Source organism: Cebus imitator, unplaced genomic scaffold, assembly GCF_001604975.1.
Source record: "Cebus imitator isolate Cc_AM_T3 unplaced genomic scaffold, Cebus_imitator-1.0 Scaffold87, whole genome shotgun sequence".
NCBI classification, from domain to species: Eukaryota; Metazoa; Chordata; class Mammalia; order Primates; family Cebidae; genus Cebus; species Cebus imitator.
In genome coordinates, this window is record NW_016107402.1 from 1224248 (window position 1) to 1248570 (window position 24323).

At 52.1% G+C, this 24323-nt stretch overlaps 2 protein-coding genes across 4 annotated transcripts in view; both read right to left on the bottom strand.

Moving 5' to 3' along the window:
• The window catches only part of TCEA3 (transcription elongation factor A3), a 44313-nt gene extending 40180 nt beyond the window's left edge, over positions 1–4133 (bottom strand). For both annotated transcript variants that reach the window (XM_017534520.2, XM_017534519.2), the window contains exon 1: positions 3909–4133. In XM_017534520.2, the coding sequence (XP_017390009.1) occupies positions 3909–3977 (69 nt within the window). In that variant the 5' untranslated portion in view covers positions 3978–4133. The remainder of the gene's footprint in view (positions 1–3908) is intronic.
• A 4018-nt stretch (positions 4134–8151) lies between these two features.
• The window catches only part of ASAP3 (ArfGAP with SH3 domain, ankyrin repeat and PH domain 3), a 59567-nt gene continuing 43395 nt past the window's right edge, over positions 8152–24323 (bottom strand). Inside the window, exons 6-25 of one of the 2 annotated variants that reach the window (XM_017534523.2) lie at positions 21534–21645; positions 21222–21307; positions 20697–20772; positions 20429–20515; positions 20144–20253; positions 18716–18785; positions 18323–18410; positions 17024–17072; positions 16739–16929; positions 16538–16653; positions 16187–16281; positions 15469–15646; positions 13880–13965; positions 13601–13716; positions 13164–13231; positions 12936–13043; positions 12588–12783; positions 11139–11370; positions 10488–10578; positions 8152–9508 (exon numbers count right to left, since the gene is read on the bottom strand). In XM_017534523.2, coding sequence (XP_017390012.1) covers positions 9434–9508; positions 10488–10578; positions 11139–11370; positions 12588–12783; positions 12936–13043; positions 13164–13231; positions 13601–13716; positions 13880–13965; positions 15469–15646; positions 16187–16281; positions 16538–16653; positions 16739–16929; positions 17024–17072; positions 18323–18410; positions 18716–18785; positions 20144–20253; positions 20429–20515; positions 20697–20772; positions 21222–21307; positions 21534–21645 — 2230 coding nt within the window. In that variant the 3' untranslated portion in view covers positions 8152–9433. Of the gene's footprint in view, positions 9509–10487; positions 10579–11138; positions 11371–12587; positions 12784–12935; positions 13044–13163; positions 13232–13600; positions 13717–13879; positions 13966–15468; positions 15647–16186; positions 16282–16537; positions 16654–16738; positions 16930–17023; positions 17073–18322; positions 18411–18715; positions 18786–20143; positions 20260–20428; positions 20516–20696; positions 20773–21221; positions 21308–21533; positions 21646–24323 lie in introns of both variants that reach the window. The other variant, XM_017534522.2, reaches the window with a different exon arrangement.

Below are 24323 nucleotides of genomic sequence, written 5' to 3' on the forward strand. Positions count from 1 at the left end.
TTTTTTGAGATGGAGTCTAGCTCTGTCACCCAGGCTGGAGTGGCGTGATCTCAGCTCACTGCAACCCCTGCCTCCTGGGTTCAAGTGAGTCTCCTGCCTCAGTCTCCTGAGTAGCTGGGATTACAGGCACCCACCACCACGCCCGGCTACTTTTTGTATTTTTAGTAGAAATGGGGTTTCGCCATGTTGGTCAGGCTGGTCTCGAACTCCTGACCTTGTTATCCACCCGCCTCAGCCTGCCAAAGTGCTGGAATCACAGGCGTGAGCCACCATGCACGGCCCATTACTCCCATTTTTACAGAATTATTATCCCGTGTTCGCAAAAGAACGATTCAAGAAACAAAGAGGTTAACTAATTTTTTCAGGGTCACATGCTTTATAAGGAGCCAAGCTGAGATACAACCTCAAGGCTTTTGGGCTTTAACCACTATACAAACTGCGTTGGCGTGGGCATAGATCTCTCTAGACATACACGATCATGGAATATCAACATGGGTAAGTTTGGTGGTGTGCTGGCCAACATTTAGCAACAAGTTCTCAAGGAAAAAAACTGATTTGCAGTGCTTGCCAGTTTCTGTGGTGTAAACACTCATCCCATGGCCAATTTCAAGCTACCGACATGCTGTCACTGAACTGAAGGAAGTTTTGGGAGGAGATGTGCAGTCCCATACCATTATACAGTATTTCCACCGTACAGAAAACAATAGAAGCAAATTACCTCTGACCATACATGATAGTACGATGTAGTCAAAAGTTAGGAAGTGATTATTTTGGAGGACTCATTACCTTTGGTTTTAATATAGCTTATTTAATTGTAAGCAGATAATGTAATTTTTAAAAAAGAATTGCTGTGTTTAAGCACCAGGTTGCAAAATTCCTGAAAATGCAGCCGTCAGTGTGAAGCCAGTTCCAGCTCTCCACTGGGTGCATGCCTCGTGTGTCGCATCTGTATAACTGGGTCACATTGGAGAAAAACAGCCATGAGCCTTGACAGTAGCTGGGTTCACAAAGCCTTGTGCAAACGTTGCTGGGTGTCTCTCTCTGCATACACATATGAGTTGTGTAGCCAGCAGTATCTCTGGTCTAGGTGTGGAACTGTCAATATGCAGCTCCAGGCACAGCTGTGTCTATTTGTCTTTGTGGGATGATGCCTGTGTTATAACATCTGAATGTATAAATGTGGCCGCTTGCTAAGTCTGTAGCATTGCATGTCTGGGTACAGCTGTGCTGCATGCACACGTGTGTGGCTGTCTTTGTGTATCATTCTGTAACTAGAATGGTCAGTGTGGGTCATATGGGTCACTAAGCTTGTCATGTTGGTGTCGATAGCCATGTCTCATATGCAGTTAGGTTCAGTTGCTTGTTTAACTATTGTGTTGTGGCTGCATGTGTATAGCTATGTGTATGTGTAGTCGTGACTGTAGGCACTTGGTTGTGTGTTTGAAGCTGCTTCTGTTAGTGCACGCTCAGAGGATGTGACAAAGCCCTAAGTGGCTGAGACTTCAGCCATTGGCAGTAAACCCTGGGCCTGAGCTGCAACGTGGAGGATCCGTCTTATTACAGGAAGTAGGTCCTCCTCTGCCTAACCACCGCTGGGTGTGTCTACTTTCACTCCCACAGCAGGCCCCACCTTTCTCGGCCAGACGCCCAGAGCTCTTGCCCACCCAGATGCTGCCAAGAGCCCAGGCGCAGACGTGGCTGTAAACTGGCTCCGAGCTGCAGGAACCCTGCGGCCAGACTTTCGTCTTTTCTGGGGACAGCTCTGGGCACTTCCACAGGAATCCATCTCCAGGAGACACCATTTCCTCTTCCCATTTCACAGAAGAGGAAACTCGCGGCCCAGAGAGGGAAAGTTGAGTGGCTTGTCTAGGGCCATAGAAGGAGTGAGGAGGCAGCCAGGGCAGGTCCCTTCCTCTTCAGCCAGAGCTATACCACAGCAGGCTGCCTCTCCTGGGGCCTCTAAGCGTCCCCACCCTACCCCTCTTACCCAGAGGCCCAGAATTTCTTTCCTGGCCCAAGCTTGGGGGTCAGTGAGGAGAGGGGCTGGGATAACCTGTCTACTTGAACTGGAATTTGGCTCAGAGTCCCTGACTGGGCTCTGCCAACCCCAGCTGAGAAAACACCCCCCATGGCTTGAAGCTCAGATGTACTGAGGATTTTGGAGGAGTCCGGAACGGGGAGCATGTGGAGGCTGGGAGTGTCAGATGAGAAGCTCCCAGCACTCTGTAGGTTTGTGTAGACCTTTCCATGTTGGACCTGGCTGTGTAGAAGCGGGTCTGGTTCGCCAGCTCTTACCAAGCAACAGTCTGAGTCCTAGTAAGGGCTTTACATCTCTGTCTCATCTCTCCAACCCTCACTGCTGCCAGCAAAAACAAGAATCCAGTGACACCCCTTTTCCAGAGGCAGATAATCTCATCTTTCTTACAGATAAAGAAACTAAGGCTCTGGCCTTTATTTATTTATTTTTATTATTATTTTTGAGATGAAGTCTCACTCTGTCACCAGGATGGAGTGCAGTGGTGTGATCTTGGCTCACTGCAACCTCTGCCTCTGGGGTTCAAGCAATTCTCCTGCCTCAGCCTCCCAAGTAGCTGGGACTACAGGCATGCGCCACCATGCCCAGCTAGTTTTTTGTATTTCAATAGAGACGGGGTTTCACCATGTTGGCCAAGATGGTCTCAATCTCCTGACCTTGTGATTCACTCGCCTCAGCCTCCCAAAGTGCTGGGATTACAAGCATGAAGCACCACGCCCAGCCAGCTCTGGCCTTCATATGGACACCCACTCATGACTACCTAGTGTCCATTCTAGGGCTCCCTGCCACTCCATGGTTCCAGCAACCCTTCCCTGGGCCTTGGCTACTCTTGCTGGCTCTAAAACTTCCTGCAGGGTTTCTTCCTTTCCCAGGTTCCTAGATTTCCTGGAAATGCAGGTCGCTGCAGCACAGGGCTAGGGATGGTAGGAGGAAGAGGACCCCGGGACAGGGTGGGAGGTGGGATGGGTATGCTACCAGGTTCCCTTTCTTCCCTCCGGCCCTCCAGAACCCAAATTTGCACTGGGCCCCCAGATTTGCACTGGCCAGGCGACCAGTCCGCCGCCAGCCGGAGGCAAAGATCACAGGGAAGATCAAACATTAACTTCCAGTTGGCTCTGTGCTCTGGCCGGGACCCTCCCTTACGGCTGTCAGCCCTGCTCCCCACCTCCCACCGAGCCGCTCCTCCCTCCGCCCTCGCCCTCTCTGCACAGGCCTCCAGCCCGGCCCCCTTCGCCCGCCCTGCGGGCCCCCGCACCTGTTCGGCCCCCGCCCGCCAGTCCGGGCGGCACCCAAGGCCAAGGAAAGGAAAAGTTGCCAAAAGAACCGCTCCTGAAGCCCCAAGCTGTTGGGTCGCAGGATCCACGGCTCTTTGCTTCTCTCCTGCAGACCCACTCCGGGGTGCAGGGATGCCGCTCAGCAACCCTCCTCAGCCCAAGTTTCTCGGCCCCTTCTAGGGCCACCAGGATTTACCCCCAGCCCCGCCCCTGCCCTTGCCGCCGCTCCCGGGGCTGTGCACACGCCAAGTCCCAGGACTCCCGAAGTCCTTTCCCACGTCCAGCTCTCTTCACCCGCTTTCCTGGGCCCTGCACTAGCTGCCCAGGGTGAACCCTACACGTCCAAAGGGACGTGCACAAGCGGCGCCTCCAGGACCCGCATGATCCCCTGGCGCCCTGGGCCACACACACGCCCAACTCGAGGTGCCCAGCAACGGTCCCCAAAGGGCCTGGGGCCCTGCACCAGCCGCGCCTCTCTCGGGTCCCCGAGTCCCATTTGCGCCCGCGGGGTGTCCCGCCAGCACGCCCCCACCCCGGACTCCCAGGCTCGCCCGCGCCTCCTGGGGGCGAGGGCAGTGGCCCAAACTCTGCAGCCTCACCGTTTTCTTCCTGGCCACCATCTTCTCCAGCTTTTTGGCGATCCTCAGCAGCTCCTCTTCCTGGCCCATGCTGGCCCTCGACGCCTGGCGGGGCGAGGGGCGCAGGGGCAGCAGTCGGGCCTCGGGGGCAGGAGGTGCGAAGGCGGAGGGCGCGCAACCCGCGCGGGCCCCAAACACCACACATACGCCCGGCGGGGGCGGGGCTCCCCCCCCTCCGCCCGCCTCCCAACTGTACGGGGGAGGGGTGGCGGGCACTAAATATAGACTTCAAGGACTCGCCCGGGCACTGATTGCCTGCGCCGGCTGGTCTGGCCTCAGGGGAGGGACGAGGCTGAGAGAAGGGGCCCTCCTCCTCCGGCCCTTCCAGGGGAGCCGGGGCCAAAAGGAGATTTGGGGAGGAGGTCTCTCTGGAGAGCTGGGAGGCTGTGTCCCCGGCCACAGGCAGGCAGCGGTCGTGGCGCGGAGGGCGCCCGGGGGTGTCCCGGGGGATCCGGGAAACGTTCTGGGCTCCCGCGTCTCTGCACCTTTGCAGCTCAAAACGGGAAGACCCAGATCCGCGCCTATGCCCAAGTGGAGGCAATTCGGTGCGCCGGAATCCCTTTGTGTGTGTGTTTATCAGTAAATCCAGCTCTGCTTTAACCTGCACTCACTCCATCGCGCACAGCCTGTGCATGCCACGTGTATCCAGGCTCCTGTTTGCATCTGTATACCTAAAACTGAGTTTGCTGGCTGTTTTGTTAGTAAGGCTTTGCATTTCTAACAAGCTCCTACGTGCTGGGGGTGCTGCTGGTCTCAGAGCTACACTCTGAGTAGTGACAGCTTGTGGGGAGATTCTTTTTATTTTTCTGAGACAGGATCTCCCTCTGTGCCTAGGGCTGGGGTGTAGTAGAGCAATAACGCCCACTGCCTCAACTTCCCCAGCTCAAGCAATCCTTTCTGCCTCAGACTCCTGAGTAGCTAGGACTACAAGCGTGAGCCATCCATCATGCCCAGCTAATTTTTAAATTTTTTCTGTAAAGACTGGGTCTATGTTGCCCAGGCTGGTCTGGAACTCCTGGTCTCAAGCAATCCTCCTGCTTCGGCCTCCCAAATTGCTGTGATTACAGCGAGATTCATTCTTAAGTGCATCAAATTTTGAGAAATACCTATCCAGGTGCAAGGCTGCCAGGTCAGGCCAGTGCCCCCTCAGCGGGTTTGCAAGGGTCATCTTGGTGGAGGGGTGGAAATACCATTGTGCCTAACTTCCCCAGCCATGCGACGATCTGCCTTCCCGTGGAATCATCTCCAAGTGTCTCCTATAGTCCCGGTTCTCTTGCTAAACAAATGAGTTTAATGGACAGAAATGATCTTCCTGTGACAGGGGTGGGGCTCAGGAACCTGGAGGGAAGGCATGAAAAGTGGGCCACAGTGTATGCAGGTTGGGGAGCTGGGATTGGGGTGTCGACTGAAATTTCTCAATTTTCCTGAGAGAACCCAATTCCAGCTTGGGTCATAGAGGCAGCTTGGTGTGGACACCTATCTTCCAATTGCTATGTAACTGGGATCAAGGTAGGATGGCATGGGTTTTTCATCCATTTAACAAATACGTATTGTGTCCAAGCAATGAACAAGACAGACCCTGTCCCAGCAAGCTGTCTATGGGCAAGAGAAAGCTTAACCAAAAACAGACATGGTCAATTAATGTATTTATCACAGCTGGGGTGAGGGGCAGGAAGCAGTGGAGGACAACTAAGGACACATTTGAGGGATCCGTACTATTTGGAGTGTCACCTTCTCTGAAGAAACAAAGTTTAAACTTTGGCTGAAGCGCATAGCAGGAGTTAAGGGGAGGAGGAATAGTGTTCATGAAAGAGAGGAAGAGGCATTCAACATACATTTGTGAAGCACCTAATATGTGCTAGGCAGTTCTTGTTCTGGACATCCAGAGAGGAACAAAATAGTCCTCCCTTCTTGGAGTTCCAAATGTGCAAAGCTTAGGGATGGGAGGGTGCCTGGCCTGCCTGACAATGTTGGAGGAGCTGAAAACTTGGCATGGCTGCAGCAGAGGTGAGGAGTGTGGGGAGAGGCAGTGGGTGGGACCTGAGCTTGCAGCGCTGCCATTCACGTTTGGGAGGTTAGACTCTAGTGGTTTGGGATGCTGGGAGGCCTTTTGGCCAACTCCTGGCCAAGTCCTTCTGGGTTGAGGAGACTCATCCTCAGCAGCCTGAGGGTACTTAGGATTGCCTTATAAAATGATGGCCAGGAGTGGTGGCTCATGCCTGTAATCCTAGCACTTTGGGAGGCCAAGGCAGGAGGACTGGTTGAGGCCAGGAGTTCAAGACTAGCCTGGGCAATAGAGAGAGAGATTTTGCCTCTATGAAACACTAAAAAAAGCCAGGCATAGTGGCATGCACCTATAGTCCCAGCTACTTGGAAGGCTGAGGCAGGAGGACTGCTTGAGCCCAGGAGTTCAAGGTTACAGTGAGCTCTGATTGTGTCACAGTACTCCAGTGTAGGAGACAGAGCCATCAAAAAAAAAAAAAAAAAAGGATTTTTCTCAAACTTCAAACTTCCACCCTGTCCTCACCCTGAACTGCGGGACATCAAAAGAAGCTAAGATTCCTATAACATCAGGGTATGAAGGAGCCTAAGGAAACATGGAGTCCAACTTCCTTATTGTACAGGTGGGAAGACTAAGGCCCAAAGAGGGTGATGATCCTCTCAGGGCTGGACCTGTTCATACGCATCCTATCCCCTCTGCCTACCTGTCTACCCTGTAGGTCACTAGAAGATTATTCCTGGACACAGCTTGGACAGCTCCCCACATTTCTCTGATCAGGAGCTTTGGGATGGTAGGAAATTGATGCCCTCAGAAAGGACACCACCAACCAGCAAGAAACCAAAGTTGGTGGAAAACACCGTTTCTTCATTCTCAATGGGACAACCTGAAGGCACGTTCTAGTCAATACCATTTCTCACAGGTCCTCAACAAAAGTCAGAGACAAAAGAGTCTTGCTCTGTTGCTCAGACTGGAGTGCAGTGGCGCCATCATGGCTCACTGCAGCCTTGAACTCCTGGGCTCAAACAATTCTCCCACCCAAGTAGCTGGACTACAGGTTCTCACCGCCACGCCCAGCTCTTTATTGCTTTTTGACTTTCTGTTTCACTTCTCTATTCCCTTATTATGCTTCCTGGGATCATTTCACAGATAAGCTACTTGCTCCCAAATCCTTGTCTCAGGGGCAATCAATACAGACAGTGGAAAAGGACCATCGGAGAACCAGAATTTCAGGTCTCCAGACTCCTAGTCCAGTGCTCTTTCCAGGGTTTCTCCACCTTGGCACTATTAACATTTTGGACTGAATAATAATGCATTGCTATGGAGGGCTGGCCTGTGCACTGTGGGACATTTAGTAGCATCCCTGACCTTTGTCCACTGCATGCCACTAGTACCCTCAAACAGTCAAAACCATTTTCTGCTTTACCAAAAGTTTCCCGGGGGGCAAAACACTGCACTCGCAAACCACTACTCCACATCAGGCCATCTCCCTTGCCAGGACCAGAAAAAGAATTTCAAGCGCCAAGATTCTGTTCCCCTCCCTGTTCTTCAGATTGAGGGAATGTGTTAACTTCTCTTCCTGGGTCCTCAAGGGGTGTGGTTTTAAAGGCAAGAACTTCCCAGTGACATGCCTGACCTGCCTTCTTTCACATCCCCATCCCGGAGCTTAAAGGTCTTTGTCTAACTTTCACACATGTGGGAAGATAGACTGCCCAGGTGGGCTTCTTTTGTTTAGAAAGGCCTTGAAAAGCTACGGGAGGACTGTGAGCCAAACAACCAATCAGATGTCAGAGTCAAAGATCAATCATTCCAGAGGAAGTCTGAAGGAACTCCTCTCACAGGACAAGAACTTGAATGGGGCAGGAGTAACTCCCAGATTAAAAGACCCCTTGCTCCTTACCTGTGCAGATTTCCCTCTCTGGGATCCCCTCCCATGACAGTGTGGGAGCTGGCTTTCTCTCTCTCTCTACTTCTCTTTTCTCTCTCCGCCTAATAAGTCACTTTTCTGCAAAAGCTCTTAGGGTCTGATATTTACTTGAACAATATCACCGCACCAGGGCCTCCTACCCATTCTTGGGTGGATGAGAGCCCAAGGACCTGAGCACGTCGGGCACATCAGGCACCTCGGGCACATCCCATCGGGGAGCTGAGCCTCCCCCACATCCTGCAACCCGGTCACAAGATCTCATAAATGAAACCACTGGAAATTGACCCCCCAATCTTTTATTAGAGATGAATGAAATAACAAGTCTGAGATGAATGAAACCAGATACTGGGGGCTAAAAAGACAACCCTGTTCCTGTGGGAACCACAGACCTGTCAGGTCTCCAGGGGAAACAGCACAGCCTCTCCAGCCGGGCAGCAGTGTGGGCCACTGGTGCTCTCTGGTCTCCCCACTGCTTAGCTTGGCCCATTCCTGCCAGGGCCCAGCACCCAGCAACCAGCAAGTTGAGATGTTAGCAGTTGATGATGGCTTAGGTGTATCTGCTTTCTCATTGGGGCTGAGAAATGACAGAACTTCTACTGCTGGGAAGCAGAAGCCTAAGTCTCTGCCCTCCCATTTCTATCACTCTCTCTTCTTTGCCTCTCCATTCCCTCACATTAGAAGGCTCCTGTGTTGACCAAGAGAAAGAGAACAGAAGTGGACATCCACCAACCCAGACCATTCCTTTCCTTCCTGCTAAATCATGAACACAGGCAAATGTGAGTATATCTGACTCTACTACTTGGCTGGGGAATATAGGAGAGTGCCTAGGGAAGGCTGTGCTGTCCCTCAAAATGAGTGACATTCAGAATATTTTTATTTAACAGCCAGTACAGCATGCAGGTTGAACAGCCAGATGGATGTGCTCTGTAGACAACTGCAATGGTCATACAGGTATAAACCAGCTGAGTCCAGAGCCATGCCCTGGAATATGACCCTGCCCATTCCCAAGCCCAACCCTTAAGACCAGCTTTCCACCAAAGGACCACCCCTGCAGGGCCCTTGTCTTACTTATGTGGCATCTGAAGTGCCTAACACAGGTCCAGACATAGAGCTGGAATTTAGAAAAGGAATATGAGACTAATAAATGACTGGCTGAGAAGACAGTCCCTACTTGGCAGAGTCCCTGATCTAGAAGTCAGTGATGGAAGGCTCTCCTCCCCTTGTGAAATCCCCAGACTGACGGGTGAAATAGAGTCTCAATCTGATAGGGGACGGAGGGTTCTGCAGCTGAAGCCAGCTCAGGAACTCTCAGATCCAGCCACAGGGCTCCTAGGCCCCTAGTGGGTAATGAGATAGGAAAGAATCGCCATCAGCCCTAACAGAGAAAGGCGATGTCCTTGGTAGGGGCATGGCCCGTGGCGGGAAGAAGCCAGCCACAGAGGCACAAGGGACAGAGAGAGTGAGAAGAGAACAAACACCTCAGCTCCCCAGTTTTGTGAGCTCAAGTCCCAACTCTGAACGTTGGGGCCCAGCATGGGGCATGCGGAGGCCAGCAAGGAGCTAGTCTTGCAAAAGTTGCATAGAACTTGCTGGGAGAGTCCCAGTCCTTGAGCTATCTCCTTCAGTGAAGCCAACCTGCAGAAAGAAGGATGAAACTAATATTTTCAAAGCACCTGTAACATACCAGGTGTTCACCTCACTCAGTTTCACATCTGTCCTATTGTGGGTAGATTATATTATTCCATTTTACAGACAAAGAAACTGAGGCTTGACAAAGTGGAGCCACTTGCCCAGTCTCCTCACTCTAAAGCCCAAGCTCTTACTATCATAAACACCACAATCACAGGCATCAATTAAATGCCATCTGATGGATACTTGGTTTTCAGGGCAATAGTGGAATCAGGCTGTGGACATAGATTTGTGTCTGGTGCCTAACTCTGGTGGACTGAAGATGATGATTCCCCAGACAGAACCAGCTTCTGCCCCTGCCATCCTGACTCCCATCCCAACCAATGCCATTCTGAGGAATTCCCGGAGGAACGAGGGACAGAAGACACTTCCTTCCCAAAGCAACTGGCTCTGATCTGTGCCCACTCCTAGGTTCAACTAATATATGCCATTCTTGGAGACTCTGTGATTCAGCAGGGAGAAGCTGGATTAAAAATGACAAGCTCTTGCCCTGTCCCTGTCATATCCCTCTATGCCTGAGACCTTCAAGTCCCTGTGGATTCCAGAAGACTTATGAACAAGGGGAGAGTTAGGCAAACAAGGGCTGGTACACAGCCACCCTAATCCTGCCTCTTCTGCAAGGAATTGATGCCTTTTCTGAGTGACTGGCCTGGCCGACACAACTTTCCTCATACTCCCCTGGGGAGAAGCCAGAGCTTGGGCCTCGTCACTGCTGCCATCCCGGCAGGGAAAGAGGAGAACCAGGACAGGGGCTAGTCAAACCGTGCTAGGTACCAGGACAGAGACTGGCCAAACTGTGGCTGCTTGGATCCATTTGTACCCCAATCACGGGAAGGTCTCCCACCCCAATATGCCTACTCTTAATTAACTCTGCCTCCCAGGTACTCTGCCACCACCCCTCAAACCATGGTCCCAGAGTTCCTACCGGCATGTTCCTTCTGGGCAGAGGCTGCCTGGCTGAGGAACCATCTTCCAGGCTCCGTGCTCCCCGCCGATAGGAGCGAGTGCTCTCGGAGCTGGAAGGCAGGGAAAGGCCAACGTGATCCTGGTGTCCCAAGAGTTCTTCAGAGTGGGGAGAAAGGGCTCAGGAACAGAGCCAGTCTTGGGGCTTAGGATGGAAGGGTAGAGTCCACAAGTCCCCCAGGCCAGGTCCATCACAGGCCCATGGAACTGACCTCCAGAGGGCTCTGGGGATATCCCCAGGTCTACCTCTCTCCAAATTCCAGACTGAATGGGTCTGCAAGGAAGGGAGAAGACTGGATCCTGGGTTGGAGGTGGGGACAGAGCGAAGAGCCCCCACTGAGAGACCCTAGAACAAGCCACACAGGTGGGGCTAACCCTCCTCTACTCTAGCGTCAGCAGGCAGGATCCTTGGCTCCTCCTCAGCTCTCCATGCAGGACTTGGGAGCAAGTTTGTGAAGGGGGAAGGGGTCCCAGGTCTGGCATTTCTGCATAAGTCATGGGCCCAGAGTGTGACCCAGTCTTTAGGCAGGTACTCTTTAGAGGTGTGGAAATCAGTGGATGCTCAGAGAAGTCAGGAGATTTGCCCTGTTTGCACAGCTGGACCCTCACCAACCTGAACCTGACGGGGAGATGCATCTCTGAAGGGGTGGTCCCGGATGTCAGGCTGGGTCTGGAGGTGCCTGGGGGCTCCTGGAGGCCATCTTCAGAGCTGGATGGGGCTTGGCTGGAATGCCCAGGGTCTGTGGGGCTCATGAGGCTGGAGGAGGAGGAGGAGGAGGCTGGACTGCCCAGACTCACAGGGGCCTCAGGGGCATCTGAACTCAAGCTGTGGACTTCAGAACGATCTGGAATCAGAAATGATGAAGCCTGTCTTTATCACTTGCTATGTGCCCAACCTCAAAGTAGTCTCTGGCCTCTAGAATGTCTCTTTTCTTTCTTCTTTTTTTGAGACAGAGTCTCGCTCTATCATTCAGACTCTCTGCCTCCCAGGTTCAAGCGATTCTCCTACCTCAGCCTCCCAAGTAGCTGGGATTACAGGTGTGCTACCACGCCTGGCTAGTTTTTACATTTTTAGTAGAGACGGGGTTTCACCATGTTGGCCAGGCTGGTCTCGAACTCCTGACCTCAAGTGATCTGCCCACCTCAGCCTCCCAAAGTGCTGGGATTACAGGCATGAGCCACCACACCTGGCTAATTTTTGTATTTTTAGTAGAGATGGGGTTTCATCATGTTTTCCAGGCTGGTCTCAAACTCCTTACCTCAGGTGATCCGCCTGCCTCGATCACAGGCATGAGCCACCGCACCTGGCCTAGGATCTCTTATGGTTCTCTGCCAGTAGTCCACTCCCCATCTAGCTGTCCAGTATTCTTCAACTAGAGCCTTCCTTCGCGGTGGCCAGGGCCATGCTAACTCACTTTTTTGCTTGTGCTCACACTCTGCCCTCAGTTTGGATTCTTCTGCTCATCTCTCAGGTTCACTCAGATGCTACCCCCACCAGGAAGCCTTCCTAAGCCAACCCCCAATCAACACATGCTCCCTCCCTCCCCTAACCTCCCAGAACAAGTCTGTTTCTTCATTTGACAAATAGTTGTTGAGAACAGCCAGGCTCTGCACTAGGTGCTGGACAAATTGTTTTCAACAAAACACTTTAAGTCCCTGTCCTTTGGGGATCTACATGCTATATCACATTGTGCCTTGTATTATAATGAACTGCATTCCAGTTTTTACCTTCCCTCCTAGACTGTGTCTTAGTAGCCCTCAAAGGACTCAGGATGAAGTAAATGCTCAATAAATTCTTCTCTCTCCTAAGTAAAGCATTGAGGAATTTGGAATAATATGGTCTGGGATTTGAATCCTACATCAGAGACTTATTAGCTGTGGGATCTTAAGCATGTGACTTAACACCTCTGTTCTTTTACCTGTAAGGGGAAGATGAGAACCCCTCCCTGGAGGTCATTGTGAGGATGCTACGGACTAATATATGCACTCAGCTCAGTGTCCCGGCATACACAGGCCCTCTGGGAATGGCATAGTGAGCATTTTTCTGGGTATCCAACTGTACCTCCACTGGCGCGTCTTGCACACCCTTGGACCATGGTCCGAGAAGAGTTTTTGATGGGCAAGGGCGGGGGACAGTCCTCACTCTCGCCCTGAAGGGTGGCTGCTCCCAGGCTGGCGATAGTCTCGTAGGTCTTGTTGCTGATGTCCAGCCTCCCACTGGCCCAGTGGGCCTGGGCAGGAGGTTTCAGCAAGCAGCGCTGCCGGAGCAAAAGAGTGAGGAGGAGGACAGCCTGGTTCCTCTGGTGTAGACCTGTCCTCCCGCCTCACCGCCCCCGCCAACACACACCAGGCAAAATCTGGCTCTTTCCTTATACCATCCAGAGGCCCGAGGGTCTGGGCTGGGACCCACCTTCTCGTCCTCATCCTCCTCACTCTCAGAGCCAGGCTCTGTGGAAATTCCCCAGGAGTAGTCCACATGCAGAGGGAAGGCAAGGGTCCCCGCCTGGGCCTGCTCCAGCTGCCAAAAACAAAGGCTTGGCAGTTCAGAAGGTTGGGGCTCAGCAGGGAGAGAGCAAGGGTCAGGAACTCAGCAGGGAGAGAGAAAGGGTCAGGGGCCCCTTGCCTCCCAAGACCTCACCAGCTCCTCACACTCCTTGTGCTGCTTCTTCCTGGCTATGTCCAGAGCTGTCTCTCCTGCTTCGTTTACTGTGAGGGGGGGAAGTCAGGGGTCATTGTCAACATTACAGCTTAGAGAAAACATTACAGCTTAGAGATGAAGATGTGCCTCTGGAATCAGAATGTCTGCGTTTATTATCACTATCATTCAGATCCAGCTAATATTTATTTGTCTATGTATTTCCAGAAATATTATTTTCTCTTTAGCAAGCCTGCTAGGTCAGTGGTATTATTCCCATTTTACAGATGAGGAAGCTGAAATTCAAGAGATGAATGACAAACCCCTAAGGTCACAGAGATGGTCAGAAGCAAGCCAGGATTAGAACCCGAGACTGTCGGAAGTCCACACAAGGGGTAGCTGGGAATAGGAATCTGATGGAAGAAGTATTCGAGCCCCACCTGTGCCAACCAAAGCTCTTCCCTTCAGCAGCAGCTTGATGCAGTCGGGCTGGTTGTAGAGCGCTGCGTAGTGCACAGCCGTGCTCCCGTCCGCAGCCCTGGCATCCAGGTGACCACTGGGGAGAGGAGGGTTCAGGAAGAAAGGAAGGGGAACAGATCAATGAGGGGATCAAAGTCAGGGGAAAAAGTGGGAGGGGAAAGGAGGGAAGAGAGTGGGAGAAGAATAGGGAAAGGAGAGGGAGTGTGAGGAGGCAGACAGACAGGCAGGGAGGCTCTCACCCGTTCTGGATGATGAAATCCACCAGAGGCAGGGAGGCCTGGTTGGCGACTTTGACAGCCAAGTGTAGAGCGAGCTCTTCAGGTGCCTGAATACACATCCAAACCTCTGAGTTTTCCCCCAGTTCACCTGCCTCCAAACCATTATTTCCCTCTTGAACTCTTGCTACCCCCTTATCCCCCCAAAGGAAGCTGCCAGAACCGCTGGGACCTGAGACTGCCAGAGCAGAGCCTCATGTTTGGGAGGAAGGTAAAGGACTACTCTCTCATTGTTTCCCTTCATGGCTCTTCCTCCTCTGCCTCCAAAACGGGTTTCCCAACTTCTTTCTCGGCTCTGGGCTACTCTCTCTGATTGCACTTCCACACCAGGACCTCAGTAACCTCACGTTTTCAACGATCACACATGTGTGCTCGGTGGACACCTGAGCACTGAATGCAGGTGAGCATGCCCAGGTTGCTGCTGAGCCACGTGGGGTCTGCAGAGGAAGGCAGCTGGAGCTTGGAGGTGTAGCCCCTCCCCTCCACTTCTGCCTCCCTCCTGCCCCAGCCCCAGGGCCTGATCTGCAGCCCCGCAGTTCCAAATTCTTACCTCACCTAAGTGCTGTGCTGCCCATTGGATAGCCCACCAAGATATCAGACAGTTCAAAGACATTCATTTTTAGTTTTTCTGAGACAGGGTCTCACTCCAGGCTAGAGTGTGGTGGCGCAATCACAGCTCCCTGTAGCCTTGACCTCCTGGGCTCACAGCTCCCTATAGCCTCGACCACCTCAGCCACCTGAGTGTGTGCCACCATACCCAGCTAATTGTTGTTGTAGAGATGTGGGTTTCCTTACTTTTTTTTTTTTTTTTTGAAGATGGGGTTTCACCATGTTGGTCAGGCTGGTCTTGAACTCCTGACCTCAGGTGATCTGCCCGCCTTGGCCTCCAAAGTGCTTGGATTACAGGCATGAGCCACCATGCCCGGCCGGGTTTCCTTACTTTGCCCAAGCTGATCCTGAACTCCTGGGCTCAAGGGATCCTCTCACTTTGGCCTCCCAAGTGTTGAGATTACAGGCTGGGTGCCACAGCACCCAGCTGACATCCAATTTTTGATGTCCAACCAGTCAGCAACTCCTGTCGACTGACTTTTTCAAATGTCTCTGATATCCTTTCTCCGTGCTCACGTGTTTGTTCTTGGAATAGCCAAAGCAATGTGGCCTTCCTGGCTCTCAACTAACCTGCCCTTACCTATTTTCAGGACTATTTAGGTAAAAGGAAAGGATACTAACATTTATTGCATACCCATTATACACTAAGCCCTTTATATACATTATTTAATTCTCACTTCATCCCTGTGGGCACTATTATTAACCCATTTTATAGATGAGGAAATGAGGCTCAGAGAAGTAGCCTGCGCTAGATCACACAACTAGGAAAAGAACAAAGCGAGGATTCCCACAAAGGCCTGCTTGGCTGAAGCTGCGCTCTTTCCCACTTACCCCTCTGATGGTGAGATTTGAGCAGAGGGGAGTAAGAGCTGGTCCCAGAGAAGAACTGGGGAATATGTGAGGCAGCTGGGTTATAAGTGGCCCTTTGGGGGGGGGGTTCTCACCTGTGCATCAGGCCCTGGCAGCGGTTGTCCAAAGTCCTGACCATTGGCAAAGGCCTCCAGTACCGACAGGAGATCCCTGTTACAAATGGCTGTCCAGAGTCTCTGAGGCTCAGGTGTGCACCGGCGCGCAAACCTATGCTCCACATACTTGGCCACGATGTAGTCCCTGCGGGTGCCCCTACCAAAGACAACCACAGGATTTCAGAGCAGGGACCGTGTCCGCCCAGCTCACCCCCGGGGCCCTCCCACAGGAGATACAGCTCTCTTTTTCCCCAGAACCATGTCCTGAAGACATCAGATCTGAGGCTTCCCTCTCCCCAGACTTTTTTTTTTTTTTTTTGAGACAGAGTCTCACTCTATCGCCCAGGCTGGAGTGCAGTGGCGCAATCTCGGCTCACTGCAACCTCCGCCTCCAGGGTTCAAGCAATCTCGTGCCTCAGCCTCTTGAGTAGCTGGAACTACAGGCATGCACCACCACGCCCGGCTAATTTTTGTACTTTTATTAGAGTCGAGGTTACATCACGCTGGCCGGGCTGGTCTGGAACTCCTGACCTCAAGTGATCCGCCCGCCTTGGCCTCCCAAAGTGTTGGGATTACAGGCGCGAGCTACTGCGCCCAGCCTCCCCAGACTTCTGATCCAAGACCTTTCCGAGCCCCTGGGAGCTGCGGAGGCAGAATCCCCTAGACAAGACGCTGCTGTCTCTGAGAATCCCCTTACATGTCACTCTCAGCTGAGGGTTTAGGGCCGCCGTGTGAGGGTAGCTGGGCCTCCATGACCTCATTGAAGCTCGTGTTTCCAATGTTCAAGGCCAGCTGGAGTCGTGGAAAAATAGGGGTTGGGCGGGGTAAGACCAGGTGGTTAGGCCCGCACCGGGTTGAGCTCCGAGGCCCCAGAGTCCTGCCCTTCGGCCGCCCTCCCCGTTCAGGCCCCGCCCCTGACCACCAGTTCCCTGGTTTGTCCAAGCCCACCTCGGCCAGGTCCCACCCACAACCTGCAAGCCCCGCCCCCGGATGAAACTGCACCCCTAACTCTGAGTCTGGCCCCTTCCAGGCCCCGCTCCGCCCTCACCAACAACTCGGAGGGGCCCAGCAGGTCCAAGGTGAGTGACTGCATGCGCGAGAAGCGCACGCCCGAGCACTGGATGCAGGTGAGCACGCCCAGGTTGGTGCTGAGCCACGTGGGGTCTGCAGAGGAAAGCAGCTGGAGCCTGAAGGTGCAGCCCCTCCCCGCGACTTCCGCCTCCCTCCTGCCCCGCCCCCGGGGCCCGACCTGCAGCCCCGCAGTCGCAGCACTGGCTGTTCCCAGGCCTGCTCTTCACCTCCGCGATGAGCAGCTTCGTGAGGTCCTGGGGCTCCCCGTCCTGCCCGGCAGCCCCCCAGGACCCCGGGCCACCGCTGGGCTCCCCGAGAAAGGCGCTGCTCAGGGCTTCGTCCTTGCTGTTCTGGAGCACTGACACCCACCTGCGGAGATTGAGCGGGGTGGGATGGGGATGTCAGGCGGAAAGATGTAGGGCGTCCAGCCCCCACCCACAAGGCTGGCCGAGGGGGCACTCACGCCTCACACTCGTGCTCGTCCTCCGCGTGGAAGTGGTACGTCCGGTTGTCTATCGGGAGAAAAGGGGGTCTCTGGCCCACAGAAATCCTGCTGGCCTTCCCGGAGCCCCCACCAAAGCCACTGGAGCTATGGAGATTTGTCCCTGCCAAGTCTGACTCTCCAGCTAGGAGTAGGGAGGGAGCAGAATGACAGTGGCTGGCAGCAGGGGCAGCTTCTCCGAAGTGGCCTCCGAAGTAGAATCCCAACAAAGCTCTTTCTGTGTGAAGCCCTTGTTCCAGGCTCAGATGAGGTGTCCCAGGGCACAGAACCCCAGAGAACACAGCTCAGAGGCAGGGCATCCTCTGAACCAACTGTCACTACCCCACTGGGCCCCTCCTGGTATTCTCCTGGGCGACCAGGCCTACTGTCTGGTCTCCCTGCTTCCCATTTCTCCTTTCCCCCAGCCTGTACCAGCTCCCAGCTGTTGTGCTCAAGGCTCTTGCTCTAATGATACCATTGCCCTGCTCCAAGATCTTCCCTGGCTCCCTATTGCCAGGAAATAAGGTCCAAACCTTTAGGAGGGATTCCCAGGCCTCAGCTCTCACTCCACTACATGAACCCTCCACTCTGACCAAACTGGCCAGACCCACTCTCCTGCTTCTATGCCTTTCATCATGTGAATCCTGTCACCTCAAAAGCCCCCATCCCACAAAATCTTCATTCTACATGTCCTTCAAGGCTAAACTCAGATACTCTCTCCTCCAAATGCCTTTCCTGATTCCCCACAGCAGCACAGGCCTTCCCGCTCTCTAATCTTCTACAGGGCTATATCTGCATCCATCTTCTGGACAGCCCCCTCATCTTACAGGCCTGGGTCCCCATCCCACACCCCTGCCAGAGAGATCTTCCTGAGGACAAGATCTAGGTCTTTCTCAGCCTGTGTCTGCCTCACACAAAGTCCGCACCAAAGGCTCTGAAGAACGAAAAGTGGAAAATGTAAAGAAATAATATCTTCTTCAAGTCTGGGTATTTGGGAAAAAAGATAAAAATTTTTAAAAAGAAATAATTTCAAAACCCAGATGACCCAAATCCACTTAAATATGTTCTATATAGTCACATTTATTATGGAGAGTGGGTACATTTTGATATTTAATGTCATGTAGGTGTCCTGGACCTAAGGATTCTTATGCCTGCAGTAGCAGCTCTTTGATACCATGTATGGAACTGGAGACAGACCCCGCACTGAAGCCCTGTGGGAGCTGACAGGTGTCTTAGAGAAGCCCTGGGCAGCTGTTGGGGAGAGGCACAGGGACCACTCACGGGTCACCAGGTCGAAGCACTTTTTCTCCTCGGGGTTTGGCCTCACTTGGCATGTCAGCAGGGTCAGCTTCACTGGGGGCCGGTTTATCTGTGGAGGATGTATGCGTTACCTCTGGCCCTCCAAACTCTTTAGGACTCCATTTCCCAATCTGTTAAATGGGCATAACACCCTGTTCCAGTTGTGTTTCTCCTCACCCAGCACCTCAAGCATGTGGCGTATAGACTATGACTAGACTGGGGCCTTCGGGTCCCATCCATCCTCCCACAAGTGTGTGCAGCTCCCTGGACCAAGGTTTGGGGGCCAGTCTTGGAGGAAGGGCTTGACATTGTTTGCTCAGAACAGCAGAAGAGGCTCCATCGCACCCTGAGACTCCTACCACCTCTAGGCCTCACCGTGCTGTGTGAGATGGTCAGGCAGCCATACTTGACTCCACACTTCCTTTTCTGCCAGACTCTTCGAATTCTAAGGCCCAGAGGGATAGAAGGACAGTGACCCAAGGCTCACACCTAGTTCCCTGGTGTCAGAGAACAAGAGACTTCCCCCCACCTGTATGATCTCTAGCCACATCCCTTTACCTCTTCCTTCTCCTCACCCTACACCCCCAACCCCTGACTCTCTGGGGCTCCCTTCTGATAAAGGAGACACAGTTCTGCTCTTAGGAAGATCCTCCTAGTCTGATGGAGAAGCACAGCCTCACTCCCTGGGAATCCTTATTCTAAGGGGATGATATGACTGGCCCTCTGAGAGCTTCCAGTCTGATGGTGGAGACACAGCTTTTTTTTTTTTTTTTTTTTTGAGACGGAATCTCGCTCTTTTGCCTAGGCTGAAGTGCAAAGTGCAGTGGCATGGTCATGGTCTCAGCTCACTGCAACCTCCGCCTCCCAAGTTCAAGAGGTTCTTCTATCTCAGCCTCCCAAGTAGCTGGGACCTGGGACTATAGGCGTGCACCACCCTGTAAAATTAGCCTGGCTAATTTTTGCATTTTTAGTAGAGACGGGGTTTTTTGGCCAGGCTAGTCTTGAACTTCTGACCTTGTGACCTGTCTGCCTTGGCCTCCCAAAGTGCTGGGATTACAGGTGTGAGCCATCGTGCCCAGCCAAGACACAGCTTTATACCATTAGGGAGCTCCTAGTCCGAGAGGCACAGGCTCTTGACCAGAACAAATAGATTATGGTTCAACTAAGCAAGATCAATATTAAGACCCCAAAAATAAAATTAACAAGTCCCTGATCCAAAATTACTTAAAACACTTCTCCTGTAACAGGTAAATATTCATTGGTTTCTTCTTCAAAGTTATTCTTCTCTGATTAAACTGATTAGTAGGTAGAAACATGAATGTATCCCACAAGGGCCTTTGCATTTCACAACAATTTTTTTTTTTTTTTTTTTTTTTTTTGAGACAGGGTCTTGCTGTCACCCAGGCCTCAAGTGATCCGCCTACCTTAGCCTCCCAAAGTGCTGGGATTACTGGTGTGAGACACTGCACCCAGCCCACAGACTGCTTTTTCTTTTTTTTTTTTTACACTAGGGAGCAAGGCAGTCAATACTTTCATTTCTAGGCATATTCAGTATATTGCAGAGGCTAAGAATGAAGGCATAGTAAATGTTCAATATGTATTAGCTGCTGCTATTCTTCTTTAAGAACAACCAGTGACCTTTCACATGCCCAGGTGTCCTGGACAACCCAGGATTTGAGGATTTGCATTGCAACCCTCACGGTCTACACAAATAACAACAGTCCCTTTGGGCAGCTTGCCCAGCCCTGTCATTTACTAGCAGTGTTGACATTGGGCGAATTACTTAAGCTCTGAATCACTTACCCATCACTTTTCTTGTATAGAAAGCCCACTTTCTCCGTCCCAAACTGCTTGTTGCCTTGGTGCTGGTGGATGCTGTAGCCACCTCCTGAGTTCTTTCGACTCAGGTGTTCCTGTCCCTCAGACATGCAAAGGAGAACTCAGGGTATCTCAGTGGGAAGAGCCCCATTGTGCAGAGGCTCACTCAGGGAGACTTCTCCAGGGGACCCTGTGGGTCTTCCTTCTCTCCCTCCCTCCATGGTGGGCCTTGGGGGAGGGCATTCCTTTTGGGATGGTTCAGGGGCTGACCTCTCTGCTGTTAAGCTGCAGCGTCCCTCGGAGAGAGTCCCGGAGCTGGGTCAGCTTCTGTAGCTCCTCCTCCTGGGCTTGGTGGAGCTATGGGACAGAGGATGTGACCCTATCACCAGCCAACAAATGTGCCAGGCACAGAGCCCAGACCCAGAGGAGTAGGGCAGTAGCCTCACTCTGTGGGCAGGAGCCAGCTCTTCCACACCCACAGATTTTCCTGGAAGGACCAGGGGCTTAACCACATTCCCAAGGATGAGACCCAACTTACTGCATGTACTGAGGCTGCCAGCTTTTCGATGAAGGGGGACAGGCTCTGGGCAGCCTTCCAGCCATCTTGGAAAAAGCTAAGAGATATCAGAGGCCAAACAAGGGTCCAGAGAAAGATGGAAATGAGAGATGAAGCCAGAAGTGTGGGAGAAGCTACTGTAAGGATCACAGGGCACCTCAGGGCACTGTAGCCTGACGGTCAAGAACAGACACTCCAGGGACAAGAGTCTCTCTTGACTAGGTTCAAATCCCACTTACTAGCTGTGTAATCTTGGAAAATAAGCCTTAGTTTTCTCATCTATAAAATGGGGATAGTAACAGTACCTGCTCCCAGAAGATTGAATGAATTGACGTTTGTGAAGTACTCATGCCTGACACCCAGTGAGCACTCATTGAGGAGGAGCTATGAAAGTTCTGCCAACAGGTGCAGGCATCCAAAGAGACTTGCAGGTCTGCCACATCCTGAAAGGGGCCTTGTTCTGTGACACTGGAAGAGTTAGTGGCAGGGATGTGGGGAGACACCTACTTGTGCTGGGCATGGAAGAACTTGATGAGACTCTGAAGGAAGTCAGGACCTTGCTTCATCTGGCTCTCTCCAGCTTTGAGCAGATACTAGGGGGAGGGCAGGGCAAGATGCGTGATGTAAGCTGAAGCAGAATCCTGGGAATGAGAGGCTGCAGTCCCCATCCCAGGCTAATCCTCCTGGCTGTGACTGGGCCTTGGTGACATCTCACAGGGCCATGTGTCAGGACCTTAGCTGAGCCTGTGACTGGTCCCCTGGAGAAGCAGACAGGAAGACACATCCTGTCCCCCACCCCCCATCTAGAGCATCCCTTACCTCACACATGTGCAGCTGGAAGATGCGCCGCTCTCTCTGCATGTCCTGGGCCACTTCCCCATGGATCCCTCCTGTTACCCTGGCCCGATCACGCTCCTTCTCCACCTTAGCCCTAAACCCCAAGGAAAGAGAAAACTGAACAACTCTCACCAGCCCCTATATCATCTACTGCCAGGGACGCATAAGCAAGGAGGCCACATGGTGCAGGAGGCCCTCCTGTGCCAGCTGTGTGGTGGGGGTGGGTACAACAGTGAACAAGACAGATTTAGGTAATCCACAGAGTGGTGGGGGAGAAAGACATGAATCAAATCACAGCCACGCAGAGAACTATGGCAGAGAAAATGGGGATCCAACCTTGTTGAGGCTGCTAAGGAAGTGATGTCTGAACTGGGATCTGAAGCCTGAGAACCTTAGAGGAAGCTACCGCTGGGCAGGACGGCTGGACCATGTGATGGCTCCAAGGCAGGAGCGATAGTGCCAAGATGGAGAGCGATGGTGCCAGCTGAGGTGAAGAGGGGCCAGACCATGCAGGCTGTAATTCACACCATGTTAAGATTTTTGGTCTTTACCCCAAGAACAATGGGAAGGATTCGAAGATTTTTATGGAGGGAGATGAAGGGCTCAGACAAGGGCCAAGTGAGATTTGGGGCAAACAGTTCTAATCTTCCCAGAAGGGATTTAAGTCACGGAGTGCCTTCATTCTTTTTTATTTGTATTAATTTTATAGATTTAGGGAGTACAAGTGCAGTTTTGTTTCGTGGATATACTGCGCAGTGGTGAAGCCTGGGCTTTTAGAGTACCCATCACCCAAATAGTGTACACCATACCCAATAGGTAATTTTTCATCCCTCACCTACCCTCCCACCTTTTGAAGCCTCCAGTGTCTACTGTTCTGCTCTGTCTGTCCACAAGGACCCATTGCTTAGCCCCCACTTATAAGGGAGAACATGCAATGTTTCACTTTCTGAGTTATTTCAAAGTGCTTTCATTCTTCTGAGCCCAGGGGCTTCCCACTTAAAAAGCTCAGAAAACCTTTGTTCTTTTCTTTTCTTTTCCTTTCCTTTCCCTTTCTTTCTTTCTTTTTTTTCTCAGAGTCTCACTCACTTTGTTGCCCAGCCTGGAGTGCAGTGTCACAATCTCGGCTCACTGCAACCTCCACTTCCCAGGTTCAAGTGATTCTTATGCCTCAGCCTCCCAAGTAGCTAGGATTACAGGTGCCCACCACCACACCCAGCTAATTTTTGTGTTTTTAGTAGAGATGGGGTTTCACCATGTTGACCAGGCTGGTCTTTGAACTCCTGACCTCAAGTGATCCATCTGCCTCAGCCTCCCAAAGTACTGAAATTATAGGCATGAGCCTATGATCTCTTCTTTTTAAGTGGAGACAGAAAGCACTTCCCATCCTTGTAGCTAAGAGTAACCGGGGCCTTCCCCATCAGTGGTTGGCTGTTTTCCCTCTTTGGGGATGGGTGGATCTCTGTGTAAATGATTTCCTGGAAATCCCACGCCCAGCAGACTACCCACTCACAGCCAGGAGAGTATTTCCACATCTCAGGCTGGGTGCATGTGACCTCGAATCCCATGGAAAGGAGAGGCCTTGCTTAATAGTTCTGTTCTCAAGTTGGGGCTAGCCCTGAGCAGAGAAGACAAAGGCAGAGTGGGACTAGCATGAGCTCTGCTGCTTACTAGCTGCATTTCTTCCCCTCTATAAGCCTACGTCTCCTCATCTGGAAAATGGAGATTCTTCTCTGTACCCAGATGAGGTGCAGCATGGAAAAGACTCAGCTCGTAGAAGACATATGGCAACTTATACTGTAGGCCCTTCAAGGCTTACATTTTCCCATCTGTAAATGGAGGAAGGAATGGTCTACGATCAGTTCTCAGGTCCCTTCTGTCTCTAAAGTTCTGGGCCCTCCTGGGTAGGTAATACTCAGGGATAGTGTGCATTTCCAGAATCCGTCCCTGGGGACATGTAGAGCAGTTTCTCAACCGTGGAACTGATGACATTTTTGGCCAGATGATTCTTCATTATGGGGGGCTGCCTGCTGGTTTGTATAATTAGCAGCCTCCCTACTTCCACCCATTAGCTGCCAGTACCACACCCACCATCCCCCCAACCAGCTGTGACAACCAGAAATGTCTCCAGACATTGCTCTAGAGCAGGCTCTGTAGGCTTTTTTTTTTTTTTTTAATTTTAAAGAGGGGGTTATTTTTTTTTTTTTTTTACCCTAAGCTTCCTGATACCCCAAGCAAGAGTTTGTGAAGGGTGGTAGAAGTAGGGTAGGAATTGATTCTGTGAACCAGGCCTGAGGGTCAGGACAGATGCCTTTTTTGTGTATCTGAAAAAAAGCAGCAGAGAGGGGAGGTAATGGCTGGGCCTGCAGCATCTCAGCAGCAGTGCCTGGCAGCTTGCTAAGGAATTGGGGGAGGGCTGGGCATGGCAGCTCATGCCTGTAATCCCAGCACTTTGTGAGGCCAATGTGGGAAGATTCTTCGAGCCCAGGAGTTCAAAACCAGCCCAGCATCATGGTGAAACCCTGTCTCTACAAAAAAGTTAAAAAGTATCCAGGCAGGGTGGTGCATGTCTGTAGTCCTAGCTACTCAGGAGGTTGAGGTAGCAGGATCCCTTGAGCCTAAGAGGTTAAGGCTGCAGTGAGCTGTGATTGTGCCGCTGCACTCCAGCCTGGGTGACAGAGGAAGACCCTGTCTCTCAAAAAAAGAAAAATTCAATTAAGGAAGAAGAGCATGTGCTTACAGAAGGTACTGAATTAGTCCTAACAATTAAAATAT